General features: G+C 39.9%; 1 protein-coding gene across 1 annotated transcript in view; it reads right to left on the reverse strand.

Annotated features, from left to right (window-relative positions):
* The window catches only part of LOC126267660 (peptide transporter family 1-like), a 150,351-nt gene that overhangs the window by 58,522 nt on the left and 72,877 nt on the right, over positions 1-18,952 (reverse strand). Inside the window, exon 7 of the mRNA XM_049972960.1 lies at positions 8,547-8,629. Coding sequence (XP_049828917.1) covers positions 8,547-8,629 — 83 coding nt within the window. The remainder of the gene's footprint in view (positions 1-8,546; positions 8,630-18,952) is intronic.

An 18,952-nucleotide genomic window follows, 5' to 3' on the forward strand; every position in this document is an offset into this window, starting at 1 on the left:
TGCAGATCCACATGCAGATGAAGAAGTAAAGGACCAGGACCAATTTTCAATTGATGTATGGTCGATAGACTAATCATTGGGATTTCCTTTGCGCATATTAGTTTAAACTCTTGAATTTCTTGGATGTCTGTATATTTATCAGCTACAGTTCAACATTTTAATAACTGTATTGTGCATAGTACTGCTGTTTGCAACACAGTAATGCATTTGTTTTTCTTTGAAGAGCTAGTCACTGTTGTTACTCTCTTCAGCTGACTCGAAGCTTCCATTCCTGCAATAATTCATTGAAGCACACCATTTCATTTGTGATTTGACACAGGTTCTAATAAGAAATGACTTGGCCGGAATTTCCTGGGTACTCTTTAGTTTAAAATCATGAACTTATTGCATGCTTATATATTTGTCAGGCACAGTACCACATTCTAATAACCGTCTAGAGTATATTCCCACTGTCTTTAGTATGGATATGGACTGTGAATTTCTGTGTTCAGATGCAAGCTGAATTGGTGACCCTTCACTCATAGCTGTAGGAAGTGCTGGCTTCAGTCACACAGGCTGCTACCAATGGGCATCATTGTTGGGATCCAAGGGATGTCCAGCATATATCAAGCATCCTCTGATTGGTCCATTACCGTAACCACTCCAAGTCCTGCCCACACTGAGGTTGACCTCTCACACATGGTTGAGTCTGAGGTCACACAGCAGTGAAACAGGCAGTGAAAGACTTTCACAGGAACCAATAGAAGGGCCTTCCCAGTTTATGTGATGAACAGGTTTCAGGTGCTGCCTGTGTCTGATAAACACCCTGAGGCAGATGCATTTGCTTGCCCTGTTTCAGGAGATGCCTCTCAGCCAGCAAGATCTGGGCAGTCACAGAGGCTAGGATTATTGGTAGTAGGGGGCTCCACCATTAGGTGCATAATGAGGCCCTTAGGAACACAGTTGCCTAGAAGGGGAAGAAATCCAGAAGGCACTCTGTGTGCATACTAGGAGGAGACATCACAGATGTGGAACAAGTGCTTCTGGATGCCAAGAAGAGCACAGAGGGCAGCCAACAGCAGGTGGTGATTCTGTTGGTAACAATGATGTGTGACATTTTTGATTGGATGTGATTTTCTCTGGTTTCGGGAGGCTAGCTGAAGTGGAAAAGACAGCCAGTTTTGCTTGTGGGAAGAAGGTGGAGGATCAACTTCAGACCATTGGTACAGAGCCAAGTAGATGGTGTGGATCTGATCATCAAACAGTGCTGTGACTGTGTAGGCTGTAGATCTCTCGATTTGGGCCTTAGGGTGATGGGTTTTAGGGTTCTGCTTAATAGGGCAGTGGTCCACTACACACAGGAATGAGCTAATTGGTTAGAGGAAACACATGGAAGGGACTGGATGGTTTATTTAATGTAGAAGGTCCTGGGAAACTACCGAAAGGGCATAGGATGAGGGTAGATCTAGCAACAATTAGTGTCATAGTTTTATAAACTGTCCTAGTGAGAAGAAAACAGAGGTTCAAGTGCTGATAAAAAGCACTGAAGGTCAAATCATTATCCATAAGATCAGCTGAAATTTTTACAAATGACCTAACATCATTCAGAAAGCGTAGAGTAAATACAGTAGATGATCAAGCGTTTATTGCTGTCAGAATGCTTTTGCCTTGTAGTGAAACTGAAGTAGGCAGTTTCTGCAAGTTAGTTTAGATAGAGGTTATACTTCACAACCAGAATAAATTAATAATTGGTGGAACATCAACAATGTGAGGTAAAGATAAATCACTACTTACTGTAAAGATGACATAGTAAGTTGCAGACAGGCACAACTAAAAGATGCTTACTCAGCTGCCAGGGGGACAGTCACGTGTGGTTGTGTGTGTGTGTGTGTGTGTGTGTGTGTGTGTGTGTGTGTGTGTGTGTGTGTGTTGTTTTTTTCCCCTTCCTTTTCTGATGAAGACTGTGGCCGAAAGCAAATGCCTAAATGTCTTTTAGTTATGGCTGTCTGCAACTTAATGTGTTATCTTAATAATCTAACGATACATTGTTAATGATTGGATTCTTTCTCCAAGACTGGCAATGTTGTAATGAATCTCAAAACTTAGTGCAGGTTTCAATGTGACAAGCTTTTATAGTTTACATAATTAAAAAATCTGGAATAAAATCCAAAGTATGCCAGTGACAAGACACAATCAATACCTTCACTTTTTGACAGCAATGGTAATGTTACTGATGAAAATGCCACTAAAGCAGATGAAGTAAATACTACAAAACTGAAATCAAGAACAACTGCCAATGTGACTAACTGAGAAGTAGATATCCTCACTGCAGCAAAGAAACTTAATAAGTTAATAAAGGCAAGGACTCTGGTCCACATAGCATTCCAGTTAAATTTCATTCAGAGTACGCCAATACATAGTGCCATTTACAGTTGTTAGCATTCAAATACAAGCATTCGCTTGACAAAAGATCAGTACTTAAAGACTACAAAGTTGCACAGATCATGCCAATACTCCAGAAAGGAAATAGGAATAATCCACTGAATTACAGACCCATATCTCTAACATTGCAGTAGGATTTTTGAACAAATACTGAGTTCTGCTTAATAGGGCACCCAGGAAAATGACACCTGCTTACCTTGCCTTTGGAACAAGTACAGTTGGTCATATATCAGCCAGACCAACTCCTCAGCTGGGTACAGGTTCTGTAATGATTGTAAGGCACTAAGGGAATCAGAGAAAATGAGAAACCATTTGCCCCATGTACGATGCATCTACTCCAGTGCCTTCAGGGTTGTGTGGAGCTCCACTGAGAAAACAGTATACAATTCAGGAAGGTGAATCCTTGTGACATGGTCGGAAAACATGACAGAGCAGCCAAAGGAATTCTCTCGCTCGGAGCCATCAGAGTACATGATTGTGAAACAGTGATGAATATCTAAAATGTTAAACATTAGAGAGTGAAATATAAAATCTGACTTATGGTATTTCTTAAAATTCATGAAGTCTAAAATAAGTCTGGGCCTCTGGAAAACCCAAGGTGGAAATCTGCTCCCACCACAATGTAAAACATGAAGACTTCCCACATCCATCTCTAGAAGGCAATCCTGTGCACAAATCTCACAGAGCCTAGTTGCCTGTTGTTAATTATGAAAAAGCTTTTCCAGTGAAGGCTGAGCAACAGTATGGTAGGTGGGTGAGTGCGTATGGTGTGGACAGTGTTTCATATAGCTGATGCACTGTAAGTAGCTGTTGCCTGATGTGAAGTGGCAGTTCACCAGCCTCTTCACAGAGGCTTGGTATGGGGCTTGTTCTGAATGCCCCAGTCACCAATTGAATCCATTCATGGTGCATCACATCCAACAAATTTAAATAAGGGGGTCTGACAGCCCATACACAATGCACCCATAATCGAGTTGAGAACACACAAATACCCTGTAAAACTGGAGCAGACAAGTACTGTCTGCTCACCATGTTCTGTGGCTAAGACATTTTAAAATACGTAAAGCCTTAACTGGTCATTTTTTCAGGTCCTTAAGATGTGGTAACCACGTAAGCTTAGAGTCAAACATGAGGCCCACAAACCTCACTGTGTCTTTAAAAGTAAGGACAGTGTCCCTCATCCTCAACTCAGGAAAGTTTAAAATGGAACGAGAATGGTTAAAAAGAACACACACAGACTTCTCAGTGGAAAAAATAAAACCACACTTCTTCGCCTCTTCATCCAAATGTCGCAGAGTTAGTTGCAACTGACATGTTGTCGTTGCAAGGCTTGAAGAAAAGCACAACACAGAGAAGTCATCCACAAACAACAAAGGACAGGACTTTTCACTATTAACGTAATGCTGTTAACAGCTATGACAAAGACAGCCACACTTAAAATGATCTTGAGGGACACCATTCTCTTGCTCAAAGTGATCAGACAGGATGTCACTGACTCAGAATCCAGAATATCATGGCGATAGGAATGACTGAATAAAAATGGGAAAACAAACACGAAAACCCCATTCATGCAGCTGCTCCAGGATAAGATGCCTCCAAGTAGTATCATAGTCCTTCCCAATGTCAAAAAATATACCTAGAAGATGATGGTAGCATATGAAAGCCTGTTGTATAGCCACCTCCAGGAGTGCAAGGTTATCAAAGGTGGAGCGATACCACTTGAACACATATTGAAAGCGACTAAGGAGTTGCTTGGACTCTAATATCCAGACAATGCAGCAGTTGACCATCTGCTCCAAGGTCTTCCCCATGCAGCTAGCGAGGGAAACACTATGGAAACTATTTGGGCATCTATTGTCTTTCCCAGGTTTTAAAAGAGGAATTAAAATTGCCTCATGCTACGAGTTGGGAAAGTGACCCTATGCCCAAATGGCATTATAAAGTGCAAGGGGTATATCTTTGTTTCGCTTTGTGAGGTGCCGCAACACACCATAATGGATCCTGTCATGACCGAGGAATGTGTCATGAGCCGCAGACAATGCAGAATCCAGCTCCCACATGAAAAACGGGCAGTTGTAATTTTCATCAGAGGTGAACCGGAAGTCCAAACTACACCTCTCAGTAACTCCTCTGTGGTGCTGGAAACCTGGACCCTGACTGGCTATTGCATTAACTGTGGCAAAATATGCCACCATAGCCTGGGCAATGTCTCGTTGATTGGTTTGGAGAGTATCATTCTCCATTACAGCAGCCATGGGGCACCTGCCTACTCTTCCAGAAATTCTCCTGATGGTCTCCCACACAACGGAACTTTTGGTGGAACGATTAATGGTGTTCAGGATCTGTTGCCAAGACCTCTTTTTGCTCTCTCTGATAATTAGTCAACACTTTGCCCTCACCACCTGAAAGGCTGCAAGACTCTTTGCAGTTGGCCAAAATGTGGACCTATTGCAGAGCTGCATGCCTGGTCCTGATTGTGGAGCGGCATTTAGCACTCCACAAAGGACAAGTCGCCTCTTCTGTTGTTTCATGTTCTGTGGAATGAATGCTGAAGTGGCATGGTGGATCATTTTGGTAATATGATCCACCAATGCCTCGACAATCGCATAATGTTCGAACAGGGCCAACTAGGTATAAAGTATCCAGTCAGCTCTACCAAGGACACATCGCAGTAGTTTCCTTTCAGGTTTCACCCCATCTGGCAGGTGAATGCATATCGGGAAGTGATCACTTCCGTGCAAGTCATCGACCACTTCCCATTTAGCAGCGTGATCAAGAGCTGGACAGCAAAGCGAGAGATCAATGACAGAGAACAACCCAGTTGCTGCGCAGGAGTGAGTGCTCTGTCCTGCATTTAGCAAGTATGCACATGATGAGACATGAGAAGCCTCTCAATTGCTCTACCCCTGGGGCAGGTAGTTGCAGAGCCCCAAAGCACACTGTGTGCATTAAAATCACCACAGAGGATTAAGGGGCAGGTTAAGAAGATCGGTTAGGGCTTCTTCATCAAGTGCATCATGTGGAGGCAAATAAATGGAACATCTTGTCAATGGATGAGGCACATGCACTGATACAACAAATGCTTGTAAAGTTGTTGTAAGTGAGAGAGGTGAGGATTGGTAGTCAGTACTGACTACACCTCCTCTAGCTCTCTCTCCACCCAGGTCATCCTTTTTGTGGAGAACATAGCCGCGTAACTCAGGGGTATACGATTGATGGAAATGAGTCTCTTGTAGTACCCTGAGATAAGAGACGGAGTTCCTCCACATGCATCCTGAACCTCTGCTAGTTCCACTGTAGAATGGGAATAATTTCATCAATTTCTTTTTAATTTACCACTATCTTTGCATCATGGAGGGGGAGTGGAGGGACTGCCTGGATCCAAGGCATCTAACTCCATGATGTCCTTCTCATAACTCAGATGTGAAAGAATGGCACCCAACACCACTCAGGACAGCTTTTTACCCAAACGTCGTGAACCTTTCCCTGTACCCTGTCTGTTCGAGGATGGTGGTTTTTTCTGTGGCAGCTGCTTGGATTGCTTTATCCTTACTCTTTTTGCCTTGGCATGTACACATGCAAGTACAGGTGCTGGTAGTGGATTTTTGTACACTGGATGATGCCTGAGTTGAGGCGTCGACCTTAGGAACAGGTTTCTTCACCATGGAAGCATAAGAAGTGGTAAAGGAGGGAGGTTTTATCACCTTACATTCCATTTCAGCATCAGCATAGGGGATCCACTTCGTGACTTCTAGTTCCTGAATTTTTCATTTCTCTGCAAAAACAGGGCAGTCTTGGCTCCAGACCAGGTGGCTCCCAGAGCAGTTAATGCAGACTGCTGGAGATGGATAGTCAATCCCAGCTTCATGGGCTGCCTTTCCACTTTTCCCACAGGTTGCTTCACCTCCACAACTCACCGTTGTGTGACCAAAATGCTGGCATTTGTAGCACAATATAGGGTTAGGTACATAAGGCCTAACCCTAACTCTGAGGAAGCCCTCCACGATGTGGTCTGGCAACATTGGAGAATTAAAGGTCACAATGAAGGTGGCGGTCTTCTCAATTTCTCCATTATTCCTACACATCCTTTGTTCTATATCCACTGCCCCCTGTGATGCCCATTCCTGTTTAAGTTAGTCTATGTCGATATCCTTGTTTCTTCATGTAACCACACCCTTTCTAGAGTAAGGGAGTTATGCAGTTCAACAGTTGCATCATATTCACCCAATTTTTTTGGTCTTCATAAGTAGTCCCACCTGCTTTGCCCTGTTAGTCTTGACCAATAGCGAACCATTCCACAGCTACTTAAATGACTTCAGGTTTCCAGCAGTCCTCTCGAGCCTTATTTTTTCAATGTCCCCTCCTTCATCCTAATGACAAAAAACACATTTTGATTTATGACTCCTTGAACCCTGTTACTACAATTCAACTGATGCAGGTTACCAGGAGGGCTACCCTCTCTCATTCATTTGGAGGATTGAGTGTGAATACTCTCAGGCAGTACACACTTCCACTTGGAGGAGAAGATGATGATTCCGAGGTTCCATCTCGGTCCCACAAGCAGCTAGAGAAACAAGGGTCCACTCAAACAGAGCCCCGCCTGGCTGAGTAAGCCTTAGGTAAGTGAGGTGCAGCAGGGTCCTGCTAATGACTGTTCCACCTCGACAGCCATGCATCTCATCGGCTCGCAGCACACCTTGGGACTGAGGGTTTTTTAATAGAGGTTTTCACCATCCTCATGCTCCAGGCAGTCAAGACCAGATCCCCCCATGCTTTTGAGGCAGGCAAGCCTGTGACAGGGCCCATGATTCCTGAGGAGATTCCGACGTTAGAACTTTGTTAATCTATCCACTAAAAAAACAACATGAAGGGAGCTCCATAAGCAGGAAATTGCAGGGCACCCTAGAATTCCAAAACCACTAACCAGAGATGCAAATAACCATAACAGGAAAACATGGTACTAAAACCATAAAAACTCAAATATAGAGTAATGGAAGAGAAGTCATTTGGTTGAATGAATCTTGTTTCTCATCGTTTCTAACTTCTGAACAAAGTTTACCTCCTAAGAGTGAAACATGTGGGAGTGCAGTGATGATTTGAGTAGGCATATCATGGTATTCCATTGGTCTCCAGATTATTCTGCAAGCTTGCATTAGTGCCAATTATTGATTATGTGACCACTTTTGTTGATCAGATCCATCCCATGGTACAATGTTTGTACTCCAATGATGATTCAGTGTTTCAAGATGACAGGACCCAGCTTAAATAACTATCATCATGCATGACAGGTTTTGTGAACACAAAGATGAATTTTCGCATCTGCCCTGCCCACTAAAGTCACCAGATCTCAATATTACTGAGCGTTTTTTGTCTACTTTGCAGAGAAGGGTGAGGCATCACTATCCATCTCCATCATCATTACCTGAACTTGTCATTATTTTGCAGGAAGAATGGTATAAAATTTCCTTGAAAACCATACAGGACCTGTATTTTTTTCCATTCTGAGACAACTGCAAGCCCTTTTGAATGCCAATACCATTAGGCTTGGCCATGTGTTGTGCTTTCAGTGTTCCCATAATTTTGTCCATCTGCATTTGACCATGTCCTGTCTCTACCTGTCATATATTTTCATTGGAAGGATGTGTAAAAGGTCAGGGTTTAATATCCTGTCAATAAAAAGTGCATTAGAAATGAAATACAATGTCAAATTGGACAAGGATGGGAAAGGATATCATCTTTGTCCTCTTCCAAGGCCAATCCCATCATTTGCTTTAAGAAAATTTACAGCACAGAATTGATTCCTGAATAAATCTTTCATTTTGTAGTGGACTGTATGGCATTGCAAAACTCCCAATCACGTTAAAGTTGTGCACAGACTGGGAAACAAGACTAGAATTGTGCTTTGGCAGGGAATGCTTTTACCAAATAAAATATCAAGTAAGGTTTTGAGTTCAAGTTGCAGTTACAGTCTGAAATGAGGTTACAATCTACCAGAAAGTTTCACTGCAAATTTGAAAGATTCACTTTGGTGTTCTTTATCTCACAGTAAACAGTAGACTGTAAATAGAGGTATTGTAGATTTGCTATTAAAAAGTGATAAAAACAGTTATGTAACACGTACTCACATACGTACAGCATATAAACTTCAGTATAATGTTTTCCTTTGGACATCTGATTCTGAATAGATCCTTACCAAAAACATACAGATCTGAAACAATTGTAATAAAGTAGTTAACTAGTATCATCAATAACAATTAGCACTGTTATTCTAAAATTTTTCTACATTAATCCTTCTGAAAACCATTCTGGTGATACTCATGCGTTCTTATACACATGAAGTTTCACAACTGATGGCAATATAGTATAAAGTTAAAAAACATTAACAAAGAATACCAAATAAATGACCAATAGCATGATGTAAAATTACTTTCATTAATGTTATAATTTTAGTTGTCACTACTGTCTCTGTAGTTGTAGTTTCACATTTCTGACATCAATGAAAACATAATGTGTGAATTAAAGAATGTCAATCAATTTCACATTCATACTTTCATATACATCTTAGATTGTGATGGTTTCAGAAAATTACATGACTATATGACATGACTATATGTTAAGACCATAACTGAAAGTTTTAGATTCAGTATCCTACAATCACTCAACTAGATGACGTAAAATGGTTTAAAATTTGAATTTCAAATAAATATACCTCTCCTACTACAATGATCACACAGTTCTGATGAATTTTTACAAGACTGAAAAGTAAATCAACGGGTGAAGGATAACATTCAACTGTTTCACAATTATTTACAGTTCTTCAAATTAATTTAATAAATATGTATGTTGATTAATGACAATTACAAAGTTATCCTCACTAAAACAGCTATACAATGTTCAAATATGAATTCCTGTATTCTCATTATGCCAAATGTGTATTTCATTTATTGTTGAATTGGCTGCTTATGGTTTTCATGGAAAATCTCAAAAATACACAATACACTAAAAGGTTGGAAGGAGATACAAGCAGGTATAATCCAGGGATCCATATCAGGCCTGCTAATGTTCCTGTACTACATAAACAACAGACCATGTAAGGGAACCTAAGAAACAACTCTGTATGCAGACAGCTCACAGAACTGGCACAAAATACTAAACATATTCTTCAAGAATTTGGAACTAGGATAAATAATAATGCCTTTGAAACTGAATCTTTCAAAACCACAAACTGTACATCCCAGAACCAAATGAATTGCTGAATACGTATCACAGTTAAATTATGAGAACAAGGAACCAACCTGCATCTATACTCTGCAAACCACCATGAACTACATGGTAGAAGGTACATGCCATTGTATATTTCAGTGTCAATCTTACCCTCATGATCCCTACGTGAGAGATATGTAGGGTGTTGTAGAATATTCCTAGAGTTATCATTTATAGCCAGTTCTTGAAACTTTGTTAACAGATTTTCTCAGGATAGTTTACGCCTAAGTTTGTGAGTCTGCCAGCTCAATCCCTTCAGTACCCCAGTGACACTCTCCCAGAGATCAAACATACCAATGACCATTCATGGTGCCCTTCTCTATATACATACAATATCCCCTGTTAGTTTTATGCAGTATGAACCCCACATGCTTGAACTATATTCTAGAACTGGAGGCACAAGTGATTTGTAAGCAATTTCCTTAGTAGACTGCCTGCACTTCCACAGTATTCTAACAATAAACTGAAGTCTGCCACCTGCTTTACCCACAACTGAGCCTATGTGGTCATTCCATTTCATATCCCTACTATAAGCAAAAACTTGTCATGGACATGGATTTCTTAGTGAAGTGATTTAACAGTTTTGTTTATGCAGTGAGAGTTCTAAATAATGAAATTGACTGAGCTGGCAAGAAAATTGTTCATCATGTACATTCTTATCAGTTAATAGATATGGCATAGTTTTTGGAGTGTCGAAATACCAAACCTCCTTAGTGTGTTAAAGCTACAGAAAAAAATCACCAGAGCTATGCTAGGAACCAACAACATGCAGTCACACAGACCATGATTCAAAAACCTTGATTTTACATATACTCATGAAACAAGGCATATATCAGACTGGGTGATGTCTTATCACAGATTTAACTTGTATGAAAATACCCTGTATCCATGGCTTTAAAGCTTAGCAATGAAATACAGTCCAAATTCAAGGTTTACGAGCTAAAAACCATAATACTGAACACTAAAAAGCAAGCAGGTGGTGTGTGTGTGAAAATGGGGGGGGGGGGGGGGGGGGGGGGGCTGTAATGCTAGAGATATCATAACAAACTGAATCTGCCATTACTTATCTTTGTATCACTGCCCCCTACCGCAAGTGGAATGAGGTTTGGCACCAGCCAGTACTTTGCACAAGAACTAGGGAGTCAAGAGCTCAAGACTTGGTTAACGTACCAAGCAGGTCGCAAGTGCATACAATCAATAGAAAGATTGTTAGAAAATGAGTGCGCGCCCACACACACACACACACACACACACACACACACACACACACACACACACACACACACACACACACACAAGCAAATAAAACACATGAGTGCAGTCTCTGGCTGCTGTGGTCTCAGCAGCCAGAGACTGCAGTCATGTATGTGAGTTGTGTCTGGGTCAGAACACGCACATATGTATGTGTGTGTGTCAGGCCAAGTGCGTGCATACGCATGTGCCTTTGTGTGCATGTTCTACCTCCAACAAAGACCTTGTTGGCCAAAAGCTCATTTTCTGACATTCTTTTTGTTGTGCCTAGCAGCTGCTCAGCATCTCTGCTAGATGGTGAGTAATAACCATCCCTTTCATAATATTTTTACACTTTATCCTGGATTTTCCATTGCAAAAGCGAAATAGTTTGTTGAAACACTAATATATGTACTTTAATATTGTTTCCAGGCAAACTGAGACAAAATGAAACAGCTGAAGTCTGGTTATAGACAGCATACCAAGTGGGTTGTGGGTCTGAGTGGTGCATGCAATCAAATATAAAAGTGTATAAATTGATGACTGGGGTAAGTTAATCATTGAGGAAAGCATATATAATCAAACTGATTGTAAAGTACTGAAATGCAATAGTAAACTCAAAGGAACTGTGCTACCTGAGTGACTTTGACTTTAATGTGGATCGAGTTAGAATAATAAAATTCAATGTTTATTTAAACCAAGTTCAAATCATAGAAATCTATAATTATTTTATTATTTTTGGTGGGAAATATCAGACAGAAATAGTAGAAGTTCCTCAATAGCCGTATTTTCCTATATAAAGAACACAGAACTGGCACAAAATACTAAACAAACTCTTTAAGAATTTTGAACTAGGATAAATAATAATGCTCTGAAACTGAATCTTTCAAAAGCATGAACTGTACATTCCACATCCAAATGAATTGTTGAATATAAATCACAGTTAAATTATGAGAAAAAAGAAACAACGTACATCTATACTCTAGCATAGTTCCACTTTCAGATATGATGACCCTCAAATGAAACAAGTGGATAAACTGTTCCAAACAGCCAGAGCCAAATGTTAGAAGAAACAAGAAATAAGAGGAGAGAAGAGTGTGGACTGTGCGACAAAAATAAGGATCCTGCAGACAACACATCACAGCACGTACACATATCAGTAGCAGAAAATAAAATAAAAAAGTGTCACAAGTTCTGTAGGTGAATAATTAAATCATTGATGTAGGCACAGAGTTAGAATTGCTGCAGTTTGTTACAAACAGTGTCAAAAACTTCATGTAAGTTAACCTGGTAGTACCTTGACATTCACTAGGTACTCAACAATGTTTTAAAAAACTTAAATCTTTAACAGATGAAAAATTAGGTAGACAGAAAAGTTGTTCAAAGAAATGGAATGGTTAAACAGAAATGAGATTGCAAACAAAAAGCAGGAGAAAAAAATCAAAGAATTCAAACTAAAAGTGAAATCAGAACTAAAAGACTCACAAACAAAAACCTGAAATAGAGTCATAGTTCTGGAAATAAGACTTGAAAATTCTGGAAATTACTGAGCCCAAAATTGTACTGGTCAGGTGGAACAAGAAGTAACCTGCATAAGCCAAGTGTACTGGAAGTGCAGCAGTCAGTGTAAAACGCATAGCACACTCAAAAAAGCATAAATTACATATTGAAGCTTTTGAAAGAGAAATTACTATGAATGTATAAAACAACCTCCAACAGAATTTGTACATACATGCAGAAATAAAAAATTAAAACCAAAAGAGGAAACATTATTAGAAAGAAAATATGAAAGAAATCAGTTTCTAGGCACACAGATGATGAACTAAGCTTAGTATGCTGGACAGTGCAAGGACACCCACACAAAAAAGGCAGCTATCAAACAAGAATAATAATAGTAACGCTGGAGATTGCAGCAGAACAGGAATGTAAAATATGTATGCTGATCAAGTATGTAATATGTAGCTGCTTAATAGGCAAGGGTGTAGAAATAGTGATGTGACAGAAGACAAAGTTCATACAGCAAAAGTGCATAAAAAGACTGTCAGACCTGTTAAGTAAGGTCTTCAGTATGGCCAGACTGAAGAAAAGAATCCCCGATGAAGTACAAAAGGTAAAGTAAATGCAGTGGATATCAGTTTGGATGCAGTAGACATGGAAGAGAAGAAAGGCCATGGTCAAATTGAAGAAGAATACAAAGTGGAGAGGCAGAGAATGGGCATGAAGCAGCTTATCAGTGAGAACAATGAAATCTCCCTCTAGTTCAGAGATGCGAAATCTGTAGCCTCAAGCAGCTAACGGTGGTAAACAATGTGAATCATATGACGAAAACTTTAAATGAAGAACAAGCTAGTTTAGAGAGGAAAACATATATTAAAAGAGAAGGTGATAATTAATCCATTCATTCACATTAAACTATATTGGCAAAATGTTAGAATAAATAATCAGTTATGGAAGTCATCTGTATGGCAAAGTAAGCTTAGTGTACTGGGTTTTTCTTGTAGATAACCAGTATCTGTTATCTGCAAAAAATTACCAGTAACTGAAACAATGGAATTCTGCAATACACATGATAAGAAACTGAACCATTCTGACATGAGATTTGTAATAAAGTGAATGATATAACAAGCTTGCAATAGAAGGAACAGGAAGATTAACAGAAATATTAGATGAAATATGGTACAAACAAGTTTTGCCAATCAGGAATGATGACATGATTGCCATGAAGGAAGGAAAATAAAACCTCATAAACTTATCTTATATCTACATATCCAATACCACAAGTATTGAAAGTTATAGGCAAGAAGAAATGACGATGCATGAAAGCTGCAGGAGTGGAAGAAGACGGAAAATATCATAAAAGAACAGTGGAGGAGACACAACCAAGGGATGAATACAAAAGGAATAATTATGTATAAAAATTTTGTATGTCATGTATTATGGGAAACTACCAGAAATTAACACTGTTACAATACTCCAAATTTGTATAGGTTTGTTTTGAAGAAGGGGGTTTACATAAAGACATCTCAATATGCAGCAATGTGTACATGAACTGTGGGCTAAAATGACTCATCAGCAGCCATAATGAAACAGCTAGCGAAAACTAATGACATGTTGCTTCTGTTTCATGTTTAGAGTCAACGAGACGAGAGGGCTGCATTGAAATGGTGCAGCATAATGGCAGAGCAGTGCACAGTGGAGCAAGCTGTGGCCAGGAGCCAGAACTTCATGCAGTAACTGAAGGCAGCCGATGAAACGGGGACTTCAGAAGAAGGCCTGACGTTTTCAGGCCTGATGTTGGCTAACAACGTCTGTCATGATCAGCTGGAAGCACAAGATGGTGAGCCAGCTAACAATGATGTGCACAGCACTTGCATTTAAGAGTAATGCAATGCTGTACTACAGCATCATGCAGGAAGGGTGAGCAGGCAGCACGTAACAGCTCTTAAGTGTCATGTGTGGGTGGCCCATTATGATAAAGAGTGCTATTTACCTGTGAATTAGTCTGCTCAGTATAAAGAATACACAAAATTATTGTGTGTGTTTGTTCCTTTTTCAGCAGACTCAATTAATGGATTTTATACTGTTGTTACTTCACACATGTTTACTCAAATTTAGAAGTGTTACATTAAGTAAGGCTGCCTCTGAATCAACAGAATAATGTCTTGTCATGCCATAAAGACATACAGTTCTCTGCAGCACTATAACTAATGTGAATAGTTTATAAAGTTTGTTAATTTCACATTTCATGAATCTTTGATAAATGCTTTGCTGTGTGATTTTTCTTTCAATTAGTACTAAATGTTACAAAGATTGTATAATTTGACAAAATGGGTATACTACTTTAAAATGTTAAAATATAATAGCTTCTCTTAAATAATTCATGTTATGTAAAAACAAATGTTGTAAAATTTCTGTAAGCAGGGATGACTGAAAGAGATGAGTGTATTTTGAAATGTTAATAATTTCTAAATATTAATTTGCATTAAGAAGAGACAACTGCCACTGTCATTTGTATTTTAACATTTCTGGAATATTTGATGGTGACTGGCAAACAGTGGCATGCTCGTGAATCTCTGAGTGGTGGGTAAAAGCAGGTCTTGGTTGCATAGCTGGACACTTATGCCTTAATAACCAGTTTGAGGTATTGCCCATTGCTGAAAAATACATATGATCCAGCAAGGGATGCCTCGGTACTGGGACTGTGGTTGATATTGCTGAGAGTTTTGCACAAGCATGAGAAATAGTTGGCAAGTCAGAAAAGAAGGCTCCATTTGATTGCCAGAGGTTCTCATCTGAGATGTGGAGGATCTTCTGCCATCATCAACTGAGTGCATTGGGTGCACACAGTGGAAAATTGTGATTCATGTCGGCACAAATGACACCTGCTGCCTAGGATCAAAGGTCATCCTCGGTTCGTGCAGGAGGCTGGCTGATTTGACAAAGACAGCTAGCCTGACTCACAGTGTGGAAGCAGAGCACCATTCCCCAAACTGATCCTGGTCCTCTGGCTTGGAGCCAAGTGGAAGTCTCAGACAATTCCGTGACAATCTTGGATGCAGATTTTGAGTAGTGTGCACATGTTGTTTTTTTGGACAGATAAATCCCATCTCAGGCCTGATAATATGCATTCCAATTGCATGCAGGGTAGCATTCACCATAGAGAAATAAAATGTTAATATAGAACTAGCTAATTGCAGGAGTATTTATGGAAATGTCCCAGAACCAATCTCACTTATAATCGGTAACAATGCCCACATGGTAATAGGGATAGCAAATTGGCTGAAACCAGATGTTAATAGCAATGAAATTTCGAAACTCTGATAGAATAGCACATCATAAGTGATGGTGACAGCATGTTTATAGCCACAAAAATATGATAATATCCAGTGGATCAAACAAGTTCATCAGGTGGTTTTATTGATCCCTGCCTCAGAAGCAGTAGTGGTAAACATTGGTGAATAGTTCATGTACATCTCTCACTCATGTTAAAGATTTAGGCGAAGATTTCAGTTTTCCTTTCACTCTCCACAAACCCTTCCCCATCGTTCTGTATCAGAACTGATTTTCAAAATTGAGCACCTCCATGTTGATCAAATGGGGTGATATTTTGCCATATGGGCTAATAATGATAGAATGCTAAGCAAATTTCTTAAAGAAATGCAGCCATCACCATTTGGGCGATATTGTTGTCGATCAATGCAATTTCCGGGCAACACAGACAAATCCAATTGTATTTTTATGAATGATTTTAATCACAGAGAATTTGGGTTATTATTTACTTATCATGTGGCTTTTGGTGCTGCGAGTCTCGAAGGAGATGCTCAGCTCACCTTCAATGCAGTTCTTTTCAGTTAAGCATAGGGGCTGCATCTTTAAGGTTATTGGAATGTGTCAGGAAAGAAAGGTATTCAGAAAGAATTGGCTATGCATTATAGGTTATTGTATATAGAGTTGATGCAGCAACCAATGTAATATACTGCTTATACATAGATAGAAAGAGCCACTATTGTATGGTTACGAGACTGCAGAACAATCACTGGGAGCAGTTACTTCAATGAGCCACTACTGTATGGTTACGAGACTGCAGAAAATCACTGGAAGCAGTTACTTCAACGAAATCTACAAGTATGCACACAGAATGATTTGAAGTGGAATGACCACATAAAATTAAATATGAGTAAGGCAGATTGGAGACTAAGACTCATTGGAACAATCCTCAGGAAGTATTGTCCATCAACAAAGGTAGTAGTCTATAACACACTTGTTGGATCAATATTTGAATATTGCTCATTAGTATGGGGGCCAAACCTGATAAGACACAAAGTGGAAATAGAGAAGATTCAAAGAAGAATAGCACATTTTGTTGCAGGTTCATTTAATAAGTGCAAAAGTGTCATTAAGATGATGAACCAACTCCAGTAGCATATGCTGCAAAAGAGGTGTTCCACATAGCAGTGGTTTATTTTTAAAGTGCCAAGAGGGTATTTTGCTAGAAGAGTCAACCAATATATCACTTCCTCCTACATACATCTCACAAAAAGACCATGGACATAAAATTGGAGGGATTTGAGCCCTCACAGAGGCTTGCCAGGGATGATTCTTCTGGGTACCATTCATGACAGCTTTGGTAAAATGTGGAAGTGCTACTGGTACACAGAACACCCTTTGTCACTCACCATAAGGTGGCTTGCAGAGTACAGATGTAGATGTAGTGATCCGTAGCACAATCTGAAGTCTAGGCTACGTTGAGGTGACAGTTTGGTTGCAGATTTGTCAAACAATTTTTAATTTTTCAGTTGATCTGTAATCTTCATTATAATTCTGGCAAGGCCAGCTAAACCAAGAACTTTACTGTAAATACTTAAGAAAAGTTTTTTGTATGATTAAGTTAAGAAAGTTCAATGTGCTTGTGTAGCTGCTTCATTAATTGTAACTGTAATTGGCAAAAGCTTGGCCAGAAATTTCATTCAGAGGCAAATATGCCTCATTATCACAGTTGATTTAAAGTCTTTTTACAACATTTATATATACTATCAAGAGATGGCCATGACTACTGAGTCCGGGAATGCTGTAAACAATATTTACCAAAATGAAATATTCACTCTACAGTGGAATGTGCGGTGATATGAAACTTCCTGGCAGATTAAAACTGTGTGCCAGACCGAGACTCGAACTCAGGACCTTTGCCTTTCGTGGGCAAGTGCTCTACCAACTGAGCTATCCAAGCATGACTCATGCCTCGTCCTCACAGCTTTACTTCTGCCAGTACCTCGTCTCCTACCTTCCAAACTTTACAGAAGCTCTCCTGGTGGTGCCTCCAGCATTGGAAGACGAAATGTTAGGTAGAGAATAATGCCTTATACCACAGCCTAATTCCCATATAACCAGTATCACCAAGAATGTACAGAGTGTACACAAAGTCTGGGAACACTTTCAATTATTTATTCCACAAGAATTAGACATTGTACACGTCATACATACTACATTTTGAAGAGAAACTTTGAAAGTTTTTTTTACAAACATTCGATATGCGAATCATGAGTGACCCGGCAGACATCAGTACGGTAATCGAATTCTTGCCCTACCCATCCCAGCATGGCATCGTCAACTGTGGCAGTCACTTCCTGTATTCTCTCTTGGATCTCTGCCACATCACGTGGTAGAGGCGGTACATAATCAGATATTTAATGTGTCCACACAGAAAAAAGTCACATGGAATGAGATCTGGTGATCGGGGAGACCATTTCATGAAACAGCTGCCGCCTTCAATAGCCCAGCTGATCCACGGATGAGGCCGCTCTGTGTTCAGGTACCCACGAACTTCATGATGAAAGTGGGGTGGAGCCCTTTCCTGCTGAAAGATGATGGGAGAGTCAGATTGTATTTGAGGCATCTGCCATTGCTGCAACATGTCCAAGTAGTAATATCAGTGACAGTGTCTCAGTGAAGAAGAATGGCCCGGATAGTCTTTGATGTGACAAGGCACAAAAAACATTTACCTTTCGGGAATCATGCTCAAATTCAATGCATTCATGTGGATGCTTTGTACCCCGGATCTGATAATTATATCTGTTCACTTTCCCATTAGTGTGAAAAGTGGCTTTGTCGGTAAAAATTAAGTGACCAAAAATGCTATTTCCACCCTCATTCAATTGTTGCAGCTGTGAAAAAACTCAAAATGCTCGTCTTTGTCACCATTATTGAGCTTCTGCACTAGCTACAATTTGAATAGTTTCATAGACAGCTTCTGTCCCAGGACTTTCCACGCTGTCATTGGAGCCATTTTGAGTTCACGGAATGCATGATGCACTGATTTCTTTGGACTGCTTATGAATGTCTCTCTTACACATTCCCCATTCACTTCAATCGGACTGGGACGTCTGCTTCTCTCTGCTGGGAACAAGCAACCCGTCATAACGAATTTGTTGTTCCAGTGGTAAATGACCTTCCTGGGGGTGGTTTCTTACTGTACTTGGTTCTAAACAACTGTTGAACAGCTGTAGCACACTTGTTTTTGTCGGACTCCAACACACAGAAA

Source organism: Schistocerca gregaria, chromosome 4 (genome assembly GCF_023897955.1).
Source record: "Schistocerca gregaria isolate iqSchGreg1 chromosome 4, iqSchGreg1.2, whole genome shotgun sequence".
Classification (NCBI taxonomy): Eukaryota; Metazoa; Arthropoda; class Insecta; order Orthoptera; family Acrididae; genus Schistocerca; species Schistocerca gregaria.